The following is a 22,809-nucleotide window of genomic DNA, read 5'->3' on the forward strand; positions in this document are numbered from 1 at the left end:
ACTGTCAACAGTTAAAAGATTACTTCAGTTTGTTCCTAGCATAAAAGCTCATTAACTGTTTTTAATTAGTTGCCAGAAGTTCATGTCTTTAAATTGCAGGGAAATCATGTGTCTTTTTTTAATTTATCTTCATGGAGTATGAACATAAAATGTAATGCACAGCAAGAGCAAAAAAATACACATATCCCATAGACCAAAACAAATCATGAACAAAAAATGATTTGCCAATGGATTATGAAGGAGAATAACAACCCATTTTATTGGCAACAGTAGGCTTTAATTCTGTAAATTAGCATGGCAATTTCATAGAGATACATTTAGCCAAGTTTTACAATACTGAACAATGTTGTAATCTCTCATTCAACTTTAAAATTATAAGGAAGCTATAAGAAAAAATACCACAGCCCTTGCTTAAGACTTTTCACTAAAAAAAAAAAAAGTTCTTAATAATAGGCTGAGTCAATGCAAAGACAAGCGCCATTAAGGGATTCTTCGATTTCATGTACTGCATTTGACAAGAAAGATATTGTAGACACATTCAGGCCTAACTTAAAAATATTGACAAAACAATGGAAGTGTGCAGATACTCTGGCCAGCAGTAAGTTTTACACATCAATGATGCAATATTAAATTATCTCTCTCTTTACAAGGCACGTTTTTTTAGATCATTGTAAAATTCAGCTTTTGTGGTTCGTCAATATATGAAAATGTAGAAGCACTCAGTAAAATAGTTATTTTACTGTGCTTGTGCTTTAACAACACAGCTGTATTGGAAGACTCCACCCACAAAACATACAGTGAAGCTATCAAGGTACAGGGCATAACCTGAAGATTAATGGCTAACAAGTGGGAGATGACATTCTAACAATGACTAATTCAAGTCAGCCATTAATTCTAAGACTATGTCCTGTGCTGAGGTTATTATTGCTGTTGCAGGTAAGATGAAGAGTTTTAAAAAGAAAAACAAACAGTAATTTATCAGTGGTGTACATAAGAGTTGAAACTGCAAGTTATTCCCAGACAATACCTTACATATTAACCAGGTTTTGGATCACCTCTCAAAATGTATAAACAATATAACTAGTAAAATTTATCATGAAATTGGTATGCACGTTTTAGTTCTGAAACTGACAAACCTGGCACCTAAAAATCCAATTCACTCCAAAAAATCTACTTTGTAAATACATCATATTAATATTTGTAACATTAATTGCTAGTTCAAATCAAACAAAGCTTACAAGGAACTGCTATTGTTTCATTACTCAAATCCATCATTTGTACTCAAGTCCCGTGATTCTCCATGGTGTAAGACAAAGAAGTCTTCTTTTTTCAAGCCATATCTTTCAAGAGCTTCATTCAGTTTAACTGGAGGATCCAAGTAATACTGGAAAAGTAAGAATAATATGAGGGAAAAGATACCACCGCGGCATTTGGGGGAAAAAAGAATATCACTGCTCTAAACAAGAAATGGTTTACTTTTTAAACATTCTCTAAAAAGGGGGGGATATATTTGTCAAATTAAAATGTTTGGTTTCATTTTCAGTTTTTAAACGATAAGAATGCTGATTTACGGTTGTAGAGTAACTAGCAGGGCACAACCTATCATCCAAAACTCAGCCCTCTTCAATGTATTGAAGAGATCTCTCAGAAGCAGAAACACGGCGATTCCTTGTGGCTAGCCCAGAGGAGGAAGGGTTAACAGGTCAGCAGATGGCGCTTTCGCTCGGTGAGTAAAACAAAGTTGTCAGCTTTACTGTTTAAAAACTAGTGCCATTTCAATGAGGTCCCCCTGAAGTTACTTCACTGTATTTGTTACATGTCAGAAAAGGCATCATCAGGGAGAAATCATCCATTTTTTTGTGCTTCTAAATAGACAATAGCATTTGTACCGTGGGCGCTAGTGACACAGCTTATTAGAAGCATCGTGGATAGAAAATGTTATATCCAAGTTAAAGAAAACATGACATACCAGGTGAACATAGCTAACAGCATCAGGCCCGAGTTATAAGATAAAGTGGTGCAACTGATGCAAAGATAAAGTTGAAAAACGGCTACCAGACAAGGTGTATCAAAGTAGATGTAGACACTTCCCTTTTACTGCATTTTTAGTCACTGTTAAGGTACCTGGGTAACCTCCTTATTAGAACTGGGGACTTCGCAGGGGGCAGGAGGAGGAATAAAAAAATAAACAAAAAATCAGCAACTCAGAATAACTCAGTTTTTCATATTCTTGCTGGTATTTAACTATGAATCAACCATCAAAAATACCATTCAATTTATTTACTAGACAGATTAATAAATACTGTATTGACCTACAAGTATGCAATTGTTACTGTCTCCAAGTGACGCACTGCTGAGTTTACTTTTATTACTGCATAACGTGTCCCCAGCTTTCATGTTCCTCAGCTTTTGGATATCAGAAATCCTCCACATTTGTTTCAATAAGTGTACTTTCAAATCAATCTTAACTGTGGAAACCTTTTATGTGATTGGTTATGAAAAGCTAAGCATTGTTTTTAACTGCAGTACATACAGTAACAACTTTTCACTCATACAAAGATTACATTTTAAGTATACATTTACAGATGCGTAGGTTAAACTGCAAGAGCAAAGCTTCATTAATGACTGTGTACTCAGGAAATCTGAGCTCATGTATAGTATTGAAATTTACCTCATTTGCTAAAGCAAAGGTCCCCCAGTGAATTGCTACAGACTGCTTTGCTTGAACATCAATATGGATTCTTACTGCTTCTTCAGGATCCACATGCTGGTATTTCATAAACCACCTACCAAAACACAAAGTAAATTTTTTTGTGTCGCCTAATTCAGTGCAAGATTTCTTCTTTACTTTCATTGGGTAAGTTGCAAAGAATCTTTAAAAAAAAAAAGTTCACCTAATCAAAAAAATTATGGCACATGTATGTCTGAACAACATACAGAACACTAAAAATCAACAAGCTGGAATATACCAACATACCCACAAAACAGCAGTTCATGTATTTCACTCCTCTTTTCAAACTTTTTTTTCTTATCTATATTTTTAATAGTATAAGGACACATTACTGGTGCCTTGAGGCATTAAGGCCGTAGATTTAAATCCATCCATGAAAAAATTTCACGCTAGCAGCACCCACCAAAAACTCTGTGCTTCAGAAGATAGCCTAAAGGGAACAGGTGGTAAAGCAGAAGAGAGAACCTGGCAATTCTTGAAAGATACCAGATTTTTACCACATTATTCTGATTCCTATCTTCCTTTCCCAGCCTATACATGCTCTGCTTCCAGCATTATATGAGCATTATCATCTAAAAGTTTAGATACCCTTCATAAGTAGGATACAGATGCTTAAACAAACAGATCTTTCACACTCTATAAAGGATTCATCTTTATCTCCAGATAAGTTGCAAAAACAGTGTAAGGACTGAAGCAAGAGAAAAATGCTGCAAATTGCATACATCTAGATGGGTTGGATTAAGTGATGCTACTTAAAAGAAAAAGCCACAAAGTAATTCTAGATTTTCAGTCAACATTTTTCATGGAAGTCAGCCGATTCATCCTTGCTCTGCTTAAGACTGAAGGAAAAAAACCCTCCAAGAGGGATACACAGGCAAGTATCCTACACATTTCAGCTCCATCATCCGATTGCCTGCTTTTTTTATTGTCATTCAGCAATCTCCTTCTTTTGCCTCTATAATTTGTTGTAAAATCTTAATATAAGTATACCTACAGTTTTCACTTCTGGGTGTATTTTTTTGTCATCAGTATATCATTTCATTTATGTATTTTGATCAAACTTTGATTTTCATACCTTGGCTCATAAGCTCCAATGGGGATGGCTGCAAGATCAAAAGGTCCAAACCTTTTACCTATCTGTTCAAAAGCAACACAATATCCAGTATCTCCTGAAAAGAAAAACCTATTCCAAGGTCCCAAGACAGACCAGCTGCCCCAAAGAACCTTGTTATCATCTGTCGCAGTCCTCTTGCACCAATGTTGAGAAGGGGTGAAGACAAAAGTTACCGCATCGTGACCGGGGACGCAGTTCTCTTCCCACCAATCCAGTTCAATCACATTCTCACAACCACATCTCTGCATCCAGTCCAAGAGCCCCAGAGGCACAAACCAGCGCAGCTCACTCCCGAAGCGTTCATTTAAACTCATTACAGTGTTGTAGTCCAAATGATCATAATGGGTGTGGCTGATCATGACTGCATCTATTTTGGGGAGCTGCTCTACTGTGCACGGAGGTCCTCGGAAGCGCTTGGGACCCACCAGCTGAGTAGGGGAAGCTCGCTGGCTGAAGATCGGGTCAGTAAGAAATATAAGTTCATCCATTTCCACCATAACTGAGGCATGTCCCAACCACGTGACTCGCATACCAGTTCCTGTCTTCCCAGCAAGTTCCGGCTTTTGAACAAAGTAAGGTTTTAATACTGGAAGCTCTTTATCGAGTTCCTAGCAAAAAAGAACACAATATGCATGAGAGATTTCAGAATGTACTTGGCCACGGAACAAAAACTGCATACAAGGCACAAATCATTACAGTCAAGACTTGCGTTTTGTTTATATTTTTAGGCAACCAGAGAACTAAAACACAAAACAGATGCCTTTTTAATGATCATTTTCCCCGTTACTTCCTCCTAATTTCATCTTAGGTTTTTGTAATATTTTCACTCTGTCAAGAGAGAGGAGAGAGAGCTCGAGAGTATCCCATCAGGCCAGAAGACCTACAAATATAGAAAGAGAGTCTGAAAGCATTGCAATGAAAGCACTGCAAGGCACTAACACCATCCTGGGAAAAGCTCTGCAATCAGTTGGCCTTCCTGACCTGGAAAAGAATATATATATACACACACACTTACTGTAACAAATGCTCAAGTTTAGCTCATGCAACTAAATGATGCATCCCCTAAGTCCCAGCACAAAAAAGTCACAAACCCACAGATGAAAGAGAATGCAATGTTCCCAACAGCATTCTGCAAAAGCTCTGTTCTATTCGCCTTTAGCAGACCCTCGCTCTCCATTACGTATAGAAGCAGCTCATGGAGGTTAACCTCACTTGGCTAATGTTAGCTTTTACCATTCTCTCTTTCTATCCTGCCAATAATTCAATGAACATTCGTGAAACACAAACTAAAACTCAGATCTCATTTTTAAGACGGTCCTTTAGGCACTTAGCTATGCTTCCTGCGATGTTTTATTGAAGCCTTCTAGGCAAGTTCAATTATTACTATAAATAAATAACTATACTGATCTCCCTGTATGTTCAGGATGCAGTCCCATGAATGACTTAAATCAACCTGTGTTACAAAGTTATGGAAATCTTCCCCCATTTGCCCTCTTGTTCCAGCCTCAATGCTTTTGCAGTCCCCACTCAAATCTGACAGGTCAGAGAACCGATCCAGCTGAACATTACAAGGAAAATAGACAGCTTTCAGCTCAGTCGGCTTCCAAATTTGACTCTATGTGCAGCCTCAAGAGGACAGTTGGCACAAAGGAGGCCATGGCTGTACATTATCTACTGAAACTCATCATCAAACCACTGCTTATTCTCTCACTTTGAACAGGAGTTACATTCTTCACTGCAGTTTGGTTGAGATGCTTATGCAGAAGCTTTATTTGTAATAATTAAAGAGTTTTCCTATTAAAAAAAACAACCAAACAAAAAGTCTTCTCGGGGTTCCTGACCATCTCCAGCTCTGCCACAGTGTGGCTAAGGCTCTCCTCACAAACAGCTCTGGTCTGAACTCCTCGCATCACTTTAAAAAATTTTTCCTATGTTAGGCATCTTCCACAGACTCGTGACACTCTTCTCTCCCTGGAAATCACAGATGTCCCAGCACTTCTGGTTCCTAGTCAGAATCTCCCTATCATGGTTGCTGCTCTCATTCTCTAGGTCTAGGACAGTAGATTAGCAGTGAGCTTATACAGAGCTAACCTCCCGCTCCCTTAAAAGCCCAGCTGATGCTGTAACACTTTAGGAGTCTAGGATTTCCCTTGCTAAAACAGTCCTGACAGCTTCAGGAAAGTTGCTTTCTCCACAGTATTTTATTGATTTGGAGGGCATATGTTGGGGAAAAACAAACACACACACCCCACCCCCCTGCAATCCTACTGTAAGTAATAAAATATTAATGAAACTGCTTTTTCTGAGAGCTAATGGACAGGACATGTCTACTGAAAAAGTTTCATTACCATCTCCAGGAACAAGAAATAGATAACCTTCTATAAAGCTGAATATAAGGTTAGTACAATACAATCGCTTAATTCATACAAAAATAAACAGAGTATGAGTATTAGACTGAGACAAACTGCTGCTTCTCCAAGAAAGAAACATCACTTTCTTATCTCTATTTCATTCTAAGAACATGGGAACGACACTGACAGGAGAAAACTGAAGCACAGAGTGTTATATTGTGACACTTTATTTGAAAAAAAGAGTGGAAGATCCACAAAACTAACATAATACTGAAAAATGGAAATTGGGACAACCCACCAAATTACACATGGTTAAGTCAACAAGTCAGATTACATCAAGTAAGTTAAACTCAGCTATGGAATTTAATAATTAATTGTCATAATGCAATTTAGGTCAGCAAGTACATTTTTTATGGAAAATGTTTTTAAGTAGTTGTTTTTAAAGGTAGACTACAAACTATTCTGAGAACTCTAAATGAATCCTCTTTATTTTTGCTGACATTTGACACAAACTAGTTTTTAAAATTAGTATCTCGCAATATTAACAAACAATACTAAATGGATTAAGAACCAGCTAACTGGCAGATGTGAATAATGAGTTCTTAACTGGGACTTAAACATATCATACTGGTTTTAGCTGGGATAATTTTCTTCAGAGTAGCTCAATATGATGCCGTGTTTTGGATTTGGGACCAAAACAGTATTGGTAACAGACTGATGTTTCAGCTATTCTGAACAGTGCTTACACAGCGTCAAAGCCAGTAGGCTGGGGGTACACGAGAAGCTGGGAGGGGACCCTGCTGGGACAGCTGACCCCGACTGACCAAAGGGATATTCCATACCATATGACGTCATGTTCAGCATATAAACCTGGGGGAAAAAGAAGGAAGGGGGGATGTTCAGAGTGATGGCGTTTGTCTTCCCAAGTAACCATTACGCGTGATGGAGCCCTGCTGTCCTGGAGATGGCTGAACACCTGCCTGCCCATGGGAAGTGGTGAATGAATTCCTTGTTTTGCTTTGCTTGTGTGCGCGGCTTTTGCTTTACCTATTAAACTGCCTTTATCTCAACACACGAGTTTTTGCACTTTTACCTTTCTGATTCTCTCCCCCATCCCACCGGGGGGGAGTGAGTGAGCGGCTGGGTGGGGCTGAGCTGCCTGCTGGGGTCAAACTACGACACATTTGCACTATTAAAGGCTCTACAGGGATGTCACTAGGACGGACACTACTAAATATTTTGAACAGTTGATTTAAAGATAAAATTAATGACTCTAAAAGGCATTTGTAAAGGACATGCAGACAGGAAGATTGATAAATAAAGGGTAGCACAGTTCAAACAACTAGTATCCTAACCTATTTAAACGAAATTCTGTAAACAAAAATTCAAGGCAAACCAAGAGCACAACGGCAGTATAACTTGTAAAGCACTGACTCTGTATGAGATCTACAGGTTTGTGATACACAGGCATCTGATCCAAATCAGAGATTCCTCAGGTGATGAGATCAGAAATCAGGCATTACAATTTTGAGCTATCATAGTAAATCACACAGGGAAATAGCTAAAGAAATTACTTCTCACTGTGTGGGTTTTGGGTTTGGGTTTTTTTGTGTTTGGGTTGGTTTTTTGTTGTGGTTTTTTTTTTTTTTTACTATTTTAGAAAAGTACACTAAAATCCCCAAAATTACTTTTTAAGGCAATAAGGACTCATTACTCAACTCATAATATTTCAAACTAAAACACAAGTTCTCTTGGCAGTATACGTCATATGAAATTCTTAAAACACATACAACAGGATAAAACAACATAATGAACAAAATACATAATCTTATGGAACCTTTATCCTGCTATAGTACATTTTGTTCTCTGTCAGACTAACCAGAAACATATTAATACTACAAGAATTACGACAGATCTTTGAAATATGGCATTAATGTCAAATCAGCTACCAACATAAGTGAAATGTGCCTAATACTGTCTTTTATTCATCACTGGAGTAATAGAAAAATTCCTCCTGCTGTGCCCCTTCCCCCTCCCATGTTCTTCTTTCCTTCCTAATGCAAAGCAAGAAGAAACACATGACGGACTTTGGTAAGACTAGCTAATTAGCTTAGGATTTTTGGCGCTTAGTGCATACTGGAATACCACTGGATTTTGAAGAAACGAGAACAATCTAAATTGTTGATCCAACAACTAATAATTAAAGACACTTCAACAGCACTGAAAAGAGTTATTAATAAGGCCTGTAATGAAAATACAAAAAGTCTATGCATTCTGGATAATGATAGAGGCTTCTTGTGAAGGCATGATTATAATATATATAACTTTTACACAGTGAAGTACATATCCTGGATAATATGCTTTTTTTACATATGCAAAGCACTCGGTACAGATAAACTGAACCTGCCCAGCATAGCAGGGTATCACTAGGCACACTCAACTGAAGTAGGAGTCTGCTTGAAGGATATGCTATCTAGCAGTGCTAAGTAAAGTACGGAGCCCTTAGCTTGAATTTTAAACAAGCTTAGAAGTGCTTTACAGGTTGATTTAGGTGTGGAGCAAACATAGCTGGAACAAGCATCGAAATGGCTGAGGACCCAAGAATTGCATTTCATTGATCTCTATCTAGGTTTTTCCATTTCTGATTTAACTTCACTGAGCTCCTGAATAATTGCAGGCACTTAATTAAAAAATTTCAGATGCAAAGCAATAAAATTAGTCCAAAATGAATCCCAACTGGGTCAGAGAGAGAGCTTTACAACTGGTGCAGTGTAGATTTCTTTGTAATCATCCTTTATTGCAGGGATAATCTGTAAATTAAAGGGGAGTGCTGCAGTTCTCCACTGCCATCAGAGCTGTATATTCTGCGCTCTGTAGTACACCTCAGCACTGCCTTCCAGGTACTTCAGTCACTAACCAGGTTTCTGGCAAAATACGAAGCCTGCTATACACATACAGAATAGGGCAACGGTCAAAGGCAATTGAAAAAGCCAAAGTGTGAATTTTACACAAAAATGTGGCCAAAGTAATGCAGCACACTGCCTAGAAAGCTGTACACACTAAGTGAGACACAACCGCTGTTACTACTACAAGGTGCAGATAACGTCTAGAAGCAAGACACCAAATTTAAAACAGTAAATTGCTAGAAGGGATCCCAAGACCAAAATAGGTTTGTTGTGCTTCTTTCCGAAGTAAACTGTTATTATTATAGAACAATTACAGCCAAGATTATTTCCCCCTTAAACATGTTCCATGCCACATATCCTTAAAAAGAATCCCCAAGCCTCTGACCACCATGTGTTAATAAGTAACATGGCCTTCCTCTCTGTAAAGCTGATCAAATTCCTTCCTTCACAATTAATTCACATAAAATAAAAATGAAAAGTGTAAGCTCTTTGCTAAATACTGCCTGTGAGATTTATAGCTTATGCTTGCCGCCTTGGATGCTTAAGAGCATTATTAACACCTATTTGTTCAAAGATGCTTTTCCTGCTTGTGGACCCCCCAGCACAGCTTTTCCGAAGTGCAGTCAACACATTAGAAAATACACTGAGAAGTAATCCTAACTGTCAAAACTGTAACCATCATAACACTTGTTGTGGCCACAAAGATAACCCGCAGCTTTCCAGTATCCATTACTCTTCATGGAAAAGAAGCTTCTCTCAGAGGTTGCTTCCCCCGCCTCCTTCTTTAAATACAATATCTGACAGAAGCAATACACCAAGAACAAATGATGGTGTTTCCCATTAAACTGGCACTGTACCTTTAGTATTTCAGTACAAATACTTGCTCAGGTTAGTTTTAACATGCAATTTTTTCTCCTGGTGTATTGAAACAGAAAAACATAGATTTGCAAACACTTCCATAAGTAAATGACAGCAACTATTTATTACATTTTTATGAAAAAGATGTAACATATGTAGTAAATGGCAGTCTGGAAAAAAGAAAAGGCAAATTTTTTAGAATGAGATGTGCCACCGCTGTTTCATCCAATACAAATAATGTTAGTAGCATGCTTCATAAGGCAACACCTGTTGGAAAGAGTGTAACTCTAAGTTTATGACTGAGCTAGGGTGCCATTTTTGCTGGTTTTGTAAATATAAACAGAGCTGCATAAATCAAAGAGTGCGGAACTAACAGAAAGGAGAAAAAAATTAAAGAGGCAGAAAGTAGTAACCCACCTTTTGAAAAGAATAAAGTGATAATAAGAATTAGAAAAACAACACTTAGAAAAGTTTCCAAAAGATGCCTAATAAGTAGTAGTTAGAAACTGTCTTATTTTATTGATTAGAGCAGAGGTAAAAGCAGTCTACATCAAGAACAGAAAACATGCAAGTACTTACCTGCTTTGAGCATGGCACATTGCTGTTATTTTTTTCCATGAGGGACCATTTCAAAATATTTGGCAAGGTTGGCGATTTCCATGTTGGCCATGGGTTGACAAACTTCCCATCTTTGCCTCTCTTTGATTTAGTTACATCCTCTTCTAATCTGTAGTCCAGCCTGAAGCTTTTCCTGGAGGTCCTGGAAGAATCGCTGCCCCTGGAACCTCGACCCGAATTCTGACGTTTCCTCACCGCTTCTTTAGGGTACTGGTTACACGCAGTCAAAGGCTGCTCTTCACCTATTTTCTTATCCATATCTTTTTGAGGAGAACTAAAATAAATTTTAAATTAATCAATCTTTTCTTGGACTAACATCAACATTCATAAGATTGAATGTTCTCACACACACTAGAAATAAGCCTGCCCTTCTCATTTTATGATCTACTGTATTTTTTGCTCAACAAAATATGCTTTTGAAACAGTTGCTATTACACAAAAGACTTCAAAAACATGCTGTGGCAAGTAGACATGAGATCTCTTTGTAGTTCAGACAGAATTTTACTCCCCAGTATGCACAGCTTCAGCTACTAACACTATTATCTACCAGCTGCAAGAGTGAGGGGGAAGGGTTCCTTAATTTACATTTTGGAAGAACAGTAAGTTCCTCCTGAAACTTATGACATTTAGTGCCTGATGTAATACCATCCTGCAAACCTGCGCAAGAGACACTGGAACTATACAGTACCTTGATAGGATTTGTCTATACAGTAACTTTGTTTTGTAGTAAGAGCAGCAGCCTCATGCTGCTAACAACACGTTACTTCTACTGATAAGATGCACATACATGCAGAAAAGTCAGAACACAAAAGATGTTTGGTCCTGCTTCCTATTTTGTCCAAAACAAAAGAAAAGTTTATTATAATAACAGTAAAAGTAACTGTTTCAAATACAATTTTGATACAAATTTAACTGAACTGACTAATGAAAGACCACAGAAAATTGGAATATCACAAATAAATCATGGCTGCAATGTCTGTTCTTAATTCCATTGTGAAATGTAAAAAAGTGAGAAAATAACTGAGACAAGCTTATTTCTATAAAATCACAATTCTGGCACATTTCTTAGAAAACTGTGAACTCCGTAGTCACTCTCTTATTCCAAGCTGCACTTAAGTGTTGCAGAGTTTAGGAATAGGGAGTCCTATTGATCTCACTACATCCAAGGTAGGAAAAAAACAAATACCTCTATTTTAATTTAAAAGTTGTTGAAGCAATTCAGTTGAAGCTAAATGCTTCAGTTTCTGTATTTACTTTCAACATTTCATTTGAAAGTAAATATACTGTTCTGACAGTTTTTTTTTAAAAAAAAGGTTGCTATTTTAAAGAGTACACAACTTTCTGGCACTTACAAGCTCTACCTGATAAAAACTGGAAGATGACCAGTAATGAACAGACAGCATGATATACTGCTTAGGTGCAGGAATAACTTTTAATAACAAATTGTGAAGTTTGTCCTGGGGAAAGCTCTCCACCACACGTTTTAGACTATCTACTATTTCATTAACTCAGATACTCAAAATTAGCTATATACTCATATGAGAAGCATTGGGCTGATGTACCGAAGCCAGTCCACTCAAACAACATTTTCAGAGAACAGAATTAAAGCCCACAGTTTTCTTGGAAATTACTTCCTAAATGAGGTATTTTCTAAGTAGCTGGGTATGCATAACTCACTGTGCCCTCATAAGTTAATTATTAAGGGGGGGGGGAAAATTGTCACTGCAACATTACAGCTAAGATTTTACACACATATAAGTGTTATGAAATTGAACGCAAATGCATTTATTGGTGATGCTCTAACTTCAAATGTAGAGACCGTTCCTGCTATTTCAGCAGCAACCGATTACTAACAGAAAGTGTGGTGTCAGTTGCAAAGATATGACAATTGATAAATATTGTGCAATTTTCTTAAAAAAAAAAACCATTATTTTGCCACACAGTAGAGATAAAATATTAATGCATCAAAATTCACTTCCGATAAAGAAGCATGAACAACGTTCAGAAAACATCGCTGGTATGATTTTTTGGTAAATAGTACTCTTGGTCATAATCTTGTTTTAATGTAATTGCTTTGTACTCTAGTTTCCCTGTAATTTTACTGAAACCACACCATTTATGTATTTTCTATTTAGCAATAATATACCACATCTGCATCATAATTTTAATTTAACTGTTGATACGCCTCGGCTTTTTTCTCTATTCCACTAAACTTTTACTGGAATCAGCCTTCAATGAACAGCCACCCAACTTGCTCTATGCCATTTTAAGCAGATATAAATTGTAACAAAAAGAATCAGTGCCACAAAAAGGCAGACAGAATACCCCAAAAATTGTAATGGATATTTTAACTGTTACTTTAACTTAAGAGGGGTTTCTTTTTTTTGGCATTCCTCAAAGAGCACTTTCAATGCCAAGTCAGCTTATTAATTTAGCAAAGCACGCAGACACAGCATAGAACATCTACTCTTCTAGAAAGCATCATGAAAACAAATCACAAAAGTTTAATCAGATAGGTACTTAATTCAAGGAAATTCTTCTGTTAACATCTCAGATGTCTGATTTTTAAATATATATAACTACTGTAATTATTGTTCCTGCAAGACATTTTGTATTAGAGACCGGAGTGCCTAAGGTTTTATTTTTAAGCTTCTGTTTATCTATTCATTCATCTCTAAAATAGGTGAATTCTACTTTTGCTTAAATTTTCATATAAACCTTTGATCTTATTCTGAAAGTATAAACCTCTAGGGGAAGTAGGGATCAACTATGCTGATTAAACAAAGACAATGCCAAAGCATTTAAAGCACTGCAGGTATCTGTCTGCCAAAATATTTTCCACATGATGCACATATATTACTTTCATTAGTATTCCATAAGCAACTGAAGGGATAAAAGACCTTAGTGCTCACAGAATACTTTAAACCCTTTTACATGCATAAGAAAGGGCACATTTACAAACAATTAACTGATGAAGTATTCCTGATGAACCGCAGATTCCTTTGAAGTATCAATTTTGCCAGTTCATTTGTTTCATTTAAACTGGTAACATCTATCCTAGAATATTCATGGCATACAGTAAAAGAAATCTAATTTTCTTATTAAAGAATGGTAGACGATCATTTCTTGAGAGCCAGCAATCATTAGCTCAAAATAAAACTCAACCAGTTATTAGTCCAATTACCCTTTTGCAAAAGAAAGCCTCTACAGACAAGGAGATTTGGCAGCTATGTTTTAAATATTAGAAAATACCCAATCAAAAATGAGCTGATTTTTGTCCCAGCTTTCCCGACTTCTTCCCCAAGAAAAATGATAGTTTGACACTCAAGAAATAAATTTAAGCACTGGATTGCCAACCAAATTATGAGTGATAGAGACACCAAAATCAAACTGGAGTAGAGTTGTGTTCACTTGGGAGGGGGGCAGGGGTCATCTCCTTGGTGGATATTTGTGATTGTAAGGTTCCACAAGAAATCTTCTATTTTCCACACTTTTAAACAAAGAGGAAAACTACTATTCTACTTAAAAGCATTAAACTGTTTTCTTAAAAATGGAACCCATCCTTTAGGATGAGGTGACTTATCGCCAAACAAGGGCAAGTGGATTGCCACCATTTGTAAGAGGGGTCAGGCAAGATGCAATGCAACCACCCTCTCCGTGCTCAGAGGTGCTTTACTGTTCCAGCTGAATTCAGAAAAGGAAATGGACCAAGACATACAAACTACTGAAGGAGGCCATTAGTCATGGCAAATCCCCGAAGCCAGAAGGTACTCTAGACAGAGGGGAAGAACACCACTCTCTGACGAATAGGATGAAGCCTAACAGAATCAAAACACAGAGCTCACATAACTGGTTTTCCAGCACCAAATACGAAGGGGCCCCTACTAATCCACAAAGCAAGAGTGAAGTTGTAGATCAGGCAGGACATGGCATGGAAAATCCATGCCTTATGTCACAATAAACAGGCTTACACCTGTAAACAGGATATAGTCCTTAGGACAACAGGTTTGGGGTCAATTGTTTATTTTACATTGCTTATATAACTGAAAACTTGAATACAAACATTTTGGCTTCGAGTCTCCTGTTCATTTAGGAAAATAATTAAAAGTTTAGTTAAACATTTTAATACTTTCTGTTCCAAAAGAAGGTTGGAAAGAGGATACATTAACGTGACAAGAAGCACTCTGACATTAAAATTTTTCTTTTTAAATTTGTCTTTTAAACACAGCAGAGTTTCAAGCCAAATTATTTTAACTGTATTTGAAGAAGAAATGCATCGACATAAAATCTATTGTGCAAGTCTTCACCTTTTCCACCCAGTCTCCTCTAACATCCACTACTCCATAACTGAAATGGATGTAGATCCCCCTACTAAGCATATAGCCATGCTACTAACCATGAAGTCTGCCAGAACAGATTTATCCGCCTTTTCTACATAGAAATATGGTCCTTATTTAACAAATTCATAAGCCAGAAAGTTTAAGAAAGAGTTACTGTGAAGCTATAGTTTACTGGAACCCAACAACATCCACAAAACTTCACACTTACCTTGCAAATATTCTACAGCTTTCCAAATATCCTTAATTTTCTCTATTTTTGAAGCAACGAGTTTGGTTCATTTCTAATTGCTGTCTCTCTGTATAGACTACATCCAGAACTGGGCTGCACTACGCATCACCTAAAAGGGACAGCACCCAATTCCTAGCAGACTTGTTTGGTTTGTGCTTCGTCATGCCACTGCAGCCTTATCAAAGCAAGAATCTGAGCTTTCTGCAAGACACGTACTGCTACACAACTCGGAAGTTTTCTTTCCACATATGTATTTTTTAAGACTGCAAAAAGCAGACCTTTTGGCTTGAAACTAAAAGGAAAAAAAAAAAAAAAGGATTTCAGCTAAAAGGTAAGGTATTTGCAAACACTAGGGAGCATAACAAGTACTTTTTTGAAAAAAGCCTTCCGCCCGCTCAACTATCATACGACTGCCAGCTAAGTTTTGGCTGTGCTTTTATTTTTCCTTCAGGTCTGAAATTGTCTGCTTTAATTAATGAACAGTTTGAGACTGGAAAATTCTGAATGCATTTAAACTTTTATTGCACAGTACTTCAGGCTGTTCATCGTACCACTGTAGCCTTACCAAAGCAAGAACTTGAGCTTTCTGCAAACCATATACTGCTACACAACTCAGAAGTTTTCTTTCACTAGACATATTTTTTTATGACAACAGCAGTTGCAACAGCAATTATTTCAGACACTCCTGGTCTTAGGATTTCACACAAAGAAGATCTCTCAAGCTTGCAACTAGCTGATCTATAAATACTTCTATTATTTGAGATTTCCCATTGAAAGTTGCAAGCAAGAACAAGCAGTGCAGAAATTTTCATTCAAATTATTTGATATTTTAACAGCCAGCTTAGGATTCTGTGTGATGTTCTGTTTCCATATTTTCCAAATATCCACAAAACAAAAAATCCATGCTAGTACAGCCTTCTTCTATTCTTGCATGCACCCATTTCATAGTACAGCTATAGGTTGCCAGCCCAGTTCACCTCTATTCTCAACAGATCTGCAAGTATCCTGACTCTACAGGATCTTGTGTACTGTTGTGATCTTGTGTACTGTTAAAGAAAGATGAATAACTGAGTTGATAACAGAAACAGAAATAGCTTTCTCCATAAACAACCTCATAGAATTAGGATGAATCCTTTACCATTCTGACCTAGTTTTGAGGATCAACAGTAAAACAAAGCAAAGTTTTATTCAGACATTACAGAGAAAAAAATTTTAGTTACAAATAAAACAAATGTGAAGCATCTACCCACGGTCGTCTGTTGTTAGGCATATTCTTACAACAGCTGTATTACTTAAGCAACCATCACCATGAGCCAACCCATTTCTGCCCTCCTTACTCCCCCAGGCTTGCCAAACAAACATTTGTGTCCACATGGTGAATTAGTTCCAGAAACTGATCTAGCCGATAGTCACTTCTTACCTTCCCATCCCTTAGAGAAGTATTTATTTTTCACCTGCATCATTGTGTAAGCATGCAAGTATTTATACCAACAAACTGGCTAGGACAGGGAAGGGTGAGAACAGGAATATACTGTTGTAAACAAAAACTGCTTATGCCAGTGCTGCTAGAGAAAAAGTAATTTATTAAATACCCTCCATTTAGAATTCTCTCAGCGTAACTCAGTTACATACACCACCAAATCAGGTTCACTCTCTGTCAGCCTCCTCCAAGAGTGATGTTTCATATTATAACCAAGCAAATTCAACAGCTACCTACCACCCAAAAGAGAGTCCACTCCCGTTACTACACATTCCGACCTCTGCTTTTCTGGCATTCATTAGGGGAACTAAACCGACAGAAAGTTATTCATAGTCATTACGAATGCCTATCAGCTACAACCTTATATGCCTCTGGATACAAATGCATATAGGCTTTAGAGTCAGGTCCATCAGTAGTACCCGGAGCCAGCTATTTCTCAACCCTGAGTTATATCTCATCAGCTATGGGCATTGTATCAACTGCATAAAGATGCCTCTTCCTGGAACTGGGATGATACGTAACTATTTTCCCTCTGTTTCCACGCTGACTATGCCTGTCTAATATGAGCACTTTATAGTCCCCAAACACGTTTACGAACTGTATTTAACATTAGAGAAGTTTTCTCTTACATGCACATTCTCTTTAGGTTATGATCCCTGACATGACAGTAGTTGTCCATAGGGGCCATGCATACTAATAGAGATGGCAGATACAGTAGCCAATTTCTTTAGCTATACAGGCCTATTAAAATAAGTTATTTCCCTCTCTACCCTCATCTTTTACTGCAGTCTTGAATAAAAGTATCCAAAAGTTGGCATGTGGCCATCACATTTAGAAGAGCAGCCTAGACTATCATTATGATTAAGCACAAGAGCAGTGTAATTCTGTGCTATTGCTGAAGGAGTCACCAAAGGAAAGCAGGAGTCAATTTTCCCTACACCAAAACAGAAAGTGCTTTCCTTTGCTCTCCCTAAACAACCAATTCCATATGACCACTTAATGTATATGGAAGAATGTTAAAAACAAGAGCTGGAATAAAAGTTTTCTTACCTGCTCTGCAGGACTCAGGCTGACAACATACAGAAGCAAGGTTTGTGCATTAGAGCTGTGTTATGGTACGCAAGACAATAACTGGATCACAAATCAAATGCAGACAATTTTTAAAATCCACAGAAAAATAAGAGAAGATAGCACATGCACACAGCTGCACAGATAAATGGTGGATTCCAACAGCAATGATAATCTCCATGGATGGCCCTTCACACTTGTACAGAATTTCAAGTTTCAATTTTTGCTCCAAAAGAGCAAACATGAAACTTGTACCAATCCAGCTACAGGGTCTGGACCCCAACTTTAGTGTGCTGGCACCAGCTCCACTCCTATGAGTATTTATGCACACAAGTAGTTCATCAGTTTCAGTTGGTCTAATGATGTGACTACAGTTAATAACAGAGCCAAACCTTTCCAGGATGGGGCTTACTGTTAGAAAAAACCACCAAACTTTACAGGTTAGCATTTACAAACACACTGTAGCCACTCCCATGTGTAACAGCCTATGCACCTTGGGTTTAGTATTTTAAGTTATTACGTAATGTTGAAGCTGTTAGCACAGGTTTTTCTTAATTAAAATGAAATTTTAAAATATTACAAGCTCCCACTCTGTCCTAAGGGTAAAGGTTTCCCATCTAACATCTTATGTCAATTAGATATGACTAAAAATAAATACTACTACACATAATGAAACTAAGGCTCCACTTGCACATACTATGGTAGAAATCCGATTTCCTGTGTAGCACATGGCCATAGAGGCAAGGTAAGAACTGTTTTCATAAAATGGATAGAAATCATGTTAAAACCTTGATCCATAGGATCCATGTGGCAAAGCAGGATCTGAAGCAGTTCATTTATAATCAACTCTGGCACTTTCATGTCTGCAACTGCGCAATTGCTATCTCCACCTCATTTACTACACCTTTTAATTTTCTTTTTCCTTTTCTCTCCATGCCAGAAAGGAAGAAACTCCTATGCAAACTTTCTGTAGACTCACACTAAGAATAATCCTTTAAAACCCTATAAAACCTCAGTTGTCCAGGAAGTGCAGTAACGCCCAAGCACTCAACTAGTTTTTATTTTTAAGTTAGTACACAGTCATACAATTTTGTTTATATACATATTTAAATGTTTGTCTATTTGATTCGCTCTCTTCAGTTCAAAGTCCAAGCACATAGGACCCAATGTTATTTCTCTGCAATATGAAAATATTTCCCTAAATTCTTTCTAAAACTACTTAGATTTCAACATAAACTCAACTTTTGCTTGTCCCAACAACATTCTCTCTCTCCCTGTCTGTGTATGTATGTACACCCACCCCATAGATACATGGATTTTATAGAACTATTTATAACATTTTACCTCAAACATATGAAATCCAAGGAAAATAGAAGTTTTTCTATTTTGAAAAATATGTTTTTCTTGAATGCAACTGTTCAAAGACCATCTTCCACATGACTTAAGCTAGAAGGTCATCAGCCTTTCCAAATATAAAAGTTTTGAATCTCCAAAACTTCATACTGGAAAGCCAGAAAGCATATGTGATACAACACCCTTATGGTTCTTTAACTGAAACACAGCCACTAAAAGAAATTACAAATGGTAGAACATCAGACACAAATACCCAAGGAAACTGGAAACATCACAACACGTTAACATTTTTCAGGACAACCTTTCTTCCTGTATATAACCAGCTTTCTATTCTATCCCCATTACTCTAGATTACGATGTTTCTAAATGAAATGCAAAGTGCTTTGGTTGTTAGTCAGCAACAAAAGTGTTAATATTAAAAGTTGTTTGTTTTGGTTTTTTTTTTTCCCTTATGGAAGAGTCAAGGCACATTTCCAACACAAATGTGAGCCATCTAGTAATTTTCAAGGCACCATCCTAAATATGTAGATGTTTTAAGGAGAAAAAGTGTTTCATTTAAACACACCTAAATAGACACACATAAACAACTTGTTATTGCCACAATCTCATTATCAGATACAGTTGAACCTCACTGATACCCTCTCTCAAAAACCAGTCCACAGCATGGGAGATTTCCACCTAAACAACTGAAACTATTTCCAAATATTATAAGCAATAAAAACTGGAATCTTATCATAAGCCTTACTCATCAGCAGACAGTAGCACTACGAGCTCCGACCACGGTAACAGGTCTTACACAAGAAAAATCTTTTGATATACATCTCAATATACATTCCTTATTACTTGACTTTTCACTCACACATCATCTTATCAAACCTTGTTTTTCACAGTAGGGACACAATGGCAGCAAAATGTTTTCATAGTATCACCTGGTAATGAGCAATTCTCCTTGCTGAACGGCTTTGTAAGGTTTATCTGTTTGGGCACAGTTGTATGCTATTCAAAGCCAAATCACCCCTTCTTTGTACAGCTGCTAAATACTAAGATGTTACATGCAAACAGTAAATAACATGTAACTTCTTTCCTAGATTTTCTAAGAATATTCAAAACAAGTGAAACATCTGGTTTACAGAAAGCTTACTCAAAGCTGCATTTAGACACAAGATGAACAAGTGATTTACCATGATCCTGGCTCTGAGCATATTGGAAGTAGAACCCTGATTACAGTGGTAGCCAGCATACCGCAAGCTACATACTTGCAGCAATTGACTAAAAAAAAAAAAGTGAGATCAGGAAAGGATTTATAGATGTGATCAAAGGAAAAAAAAAAATTTCACAGCAGTTATTACATATAAAGGCACTAATGAATATCGCAGCATTTCTATTTTTGTCATCGCAGACAAAACAATTGCCTTCCCATTTGCAGAAAAGAACTTAAAAGCTATTTCTGAATAGAGGATTAGCAGTTTTGGTTCAATCTTGAGCTTATAGAGACTGAGGAAACAGCAGATTTCTGCTGAGATTATTCCTCAAATCTACTTAGTTGTATTAAACAACTGAAGAAAATAACAATACTAATGGATTGCTTCCTTTTAAAAAGGCTGCGGAGCTCTCTTGGTTTGGGCCAAGCTGAAGCCCAATTAACTGTTACTGGTATTTGAACAGTTTCACTGTCATCTCTTACTTCCTCCTCTCCTGAACGTGTCCTGTCCATCACAGCGAGTGAATCAGACAGGGCTTTCCAATCTCCAGGTATTCAAAATTCTCATAATCTTTTTATAATAGGTATTTCAATTTCAGATCATTTTGGGCATTTCTGAAGAACTGCTGCAATAATTCTTGCATTAATAAAATAAAAATCTTATTTCTTCTTGTCTTGCTGAAAGTCGTACCTATAAAACGAAATCAGGCTTCCTACTTTATTAACTAATAAAGCTGCTACTATGAATTAAAAAATACATTACTCTTTTTCAAGGGTCTTTTGCCAGAAAACAGAAGTGATTTCCTGTCGCTACCTTTAGTTTTTGATGTCACTTTAGTCGGTGTAGTTCGAAAAAGAAAGAAAAAATACCCAAGTACAAATAGTACTTTCCTTTAAAACTGAAAACTTCTTCATAAGCGCCATTTAGCAAATAGAAGAGTAAGAAATCATAACCACCACTAGAAAAACCATTTCTGCAGAAGTTTAACATGAACTTAACTGCATGCCGTCAAGACATTCAACAAATACTTTCCCTAAATCCTTACTAGAGATAATTGCCGATCATTGAGAATATTTGACTGAACTAATTACATTAAATGACTTTGCTAATATCCTCCACTTCGCATTTACGTTATATAACGCAAGAAAAATGCTCGCGGTAAACATCTGGTCGTGCCTCCTTTTCAAAGGAAAACATTCACTAAACCGTCAATACCATGAAGCGTATTTTTTATCGGCGATTATATAACTTGTTCCTTTCTGGGCGCTACTGCAGCATATTTCACTGTCATTTCACGGGAAAGGAAAGCGTTGCCGCCGGCAGGGCGGGGGGAAGGTAGGGCTTTTTCTTCCAGGATTTCTTTCACGGGTATGAAAGGATCTCCCGTCCCAACTGTTTCTGGAGCAGGCACTAGTCGCGATTTGTCGCTAACCCCCGCGGCACCTCCCGGGAGCGAGCCGCCCGCTCCCCGGGCAGGGGCACTGCGAGCCCCGCGCCGCGCCAGCACGGCGGCCGCAGACAGCCTACACCTGCCTCAGGGGCCGAGACAGCGCAGGAGGGAGCCGGGTTACACAGCTCCTCTCCGGCCAGGAGCCAGGGCTCGGCGGCCCCGCGCACCTCGCCCACCGCCTAACTTTTCCGAGCGGACGCCCGCATTCGCTCTGCCCCGCTGCCGCCGGCAGGGCTCCCCGCCCCGGACCCGCTCCGCTCCCCGCCGCTTCCCGCAGCGGCTCAGCGCAGCTCCCCCCGCCACACCCGCCCGGCTGGACCCCGGTACCGTATGTCTAGCAAGTCCCGCTGCCGAGCTCGGAGCAGGTGCGCAGCGCCGCGCTGCTCCGGCTCCCCTTCCCCTGGCCGCCAGCCGGGCTTTGAAGGCGGCAGGTCGGGCAGGTGCTCTCCTCCGGGCGCGAGTCGCCGCTCGGCTCGGTCCCTCCCTGCCCACAGGAAGGCGCGGAGGCAGCGACCCCCGCCCCCGGAGCGCTGCCTGCCGCCGGAGAGCCGCTCACCTCCCGGGTTGCTGCTGCCCCTGAGGAGACTCATCCTCCTCCTCCTCCTCCATGGTGCCGCTCCACCCCCTCCGCGGCGGCCCCGCGGCTCTCCAGCAGGAGCCGTCGAACGGCTGCGGCTTCCCACCTGACCAGCCCGCCGCTGAGGGCAGCGCGGCGAGCTGCAGGCAGCAGCTCCACAGCGCCCTGCTCCTCACCATGGCGCGGCGGCCTTCCCGCGCTCAGCGGGGCCCCGCCGGCCGCGAGGGTGCGCGGGCTCACGGCGGCGGCGGGCCGCCTGGCGGCGCGTTAGCAAGATGGCGGCGGGGGGGGCTGGCGCTGAGGGAGCCGTGGCGGCCGGGCGTCCTCGGGCCCGGAGCCATGAGCGGGGCAGCGTCAGCGCTGCCAGCCGGTCGCTGCCGCTGGAGGCCGGACTGCTCATCGGCCTCGGGGAAAGGGAAGCTCCTGTCCGGCTCCGACGGTTGGTAAGCGCTGCCCGCAGTCCCATTTGGGAGTACGAGCAGGCTCCGACCACCTGGTGCTGTGGTGAAAAGTTCCCTAGGCTCAGTTTTCT

General features: G+C 39.1%; 1 protein-coding gene across 2 annotated transcripts; it reads right to left on the bottom strand.

The window, feature by feature from the left end:
- Nucleotides 1-255: 255 nt before the first annotated feature.
- On the bottom strand, nt 256-22,520 carry NAPEPLD (N-acyl phosphatidylethanolamine phospholipase D). Of its 2 annotated transcripts, none has more exons than XM_075144664.1 (5): nt 22,257-22,520; nt 10,540-10,852; nt 3,807-4,453; nt 2,672-2,786; nt 256-1,384 (listed from the first exon to the last, which is right to left on the bottom strand). In XM_075144664.1, exons 1-5 carry the CDS (start codon nt 22,454-22,456, stop codon nt 1,259-1,261), a joined length of 1,401 nt encoding a protein of 466 aa, XP_075000765.1. In that variant the 5' UTR covers nt 22,457-22,520; the 3' UTR covers nt 256-1,258. The 2 variants fall into 2 exon arrangements, with proteins under 2 accessions (XP_075000765.1, XP_075000775.1); XM_075144674.1 differs by lacking the exon at nt 22,257-22,520 and adding an exon at nt 22,028-22,249.
- Between the last annotated feature and the right edge of the window lie 289 nt (nt 22,521-22,809).

This window comes from Calonectris borealis, chromosome 1 (assembly GCF_964195595.1).
Source record: "Calonectris borealis chromosome 1, bCalBor7.hap1.2, whole genome shotgun sequence".
Taxonomy (NCBI): domain Eukaryota; kingdom Metazoa; phylum Chordata; class Aves; order Procellariiformes; family Procellariidae; genus Calonectris; species Calonectris borealis.

Excerpts from the sequence above, each read along its gene's own strand:
- NAPEPLD (XM_075144664.1), bottom strand. The coding sequence starts at position 22,456 with ATGGTGAGGAGCAGGGCGCTGTGGAGCTGCTGCCTGCAGCTCGCCGCG. Across the intron at positions 10,853-22,256 it reads GGGCAGCAGCAACCCGGGAG|TTCTCCTCAAAAAGATATGG; the intron begins GTGAGCGGCTCT and ends AATTTATTTTAG. Across the intron at positions 1,385-2,671 it reads CCTTTGCTTTAGCAAATGAG|TATTACTTGGATCCTCCAGT; the intron begins GTAAATTTCAAT and ends TTACTTTTCCAG.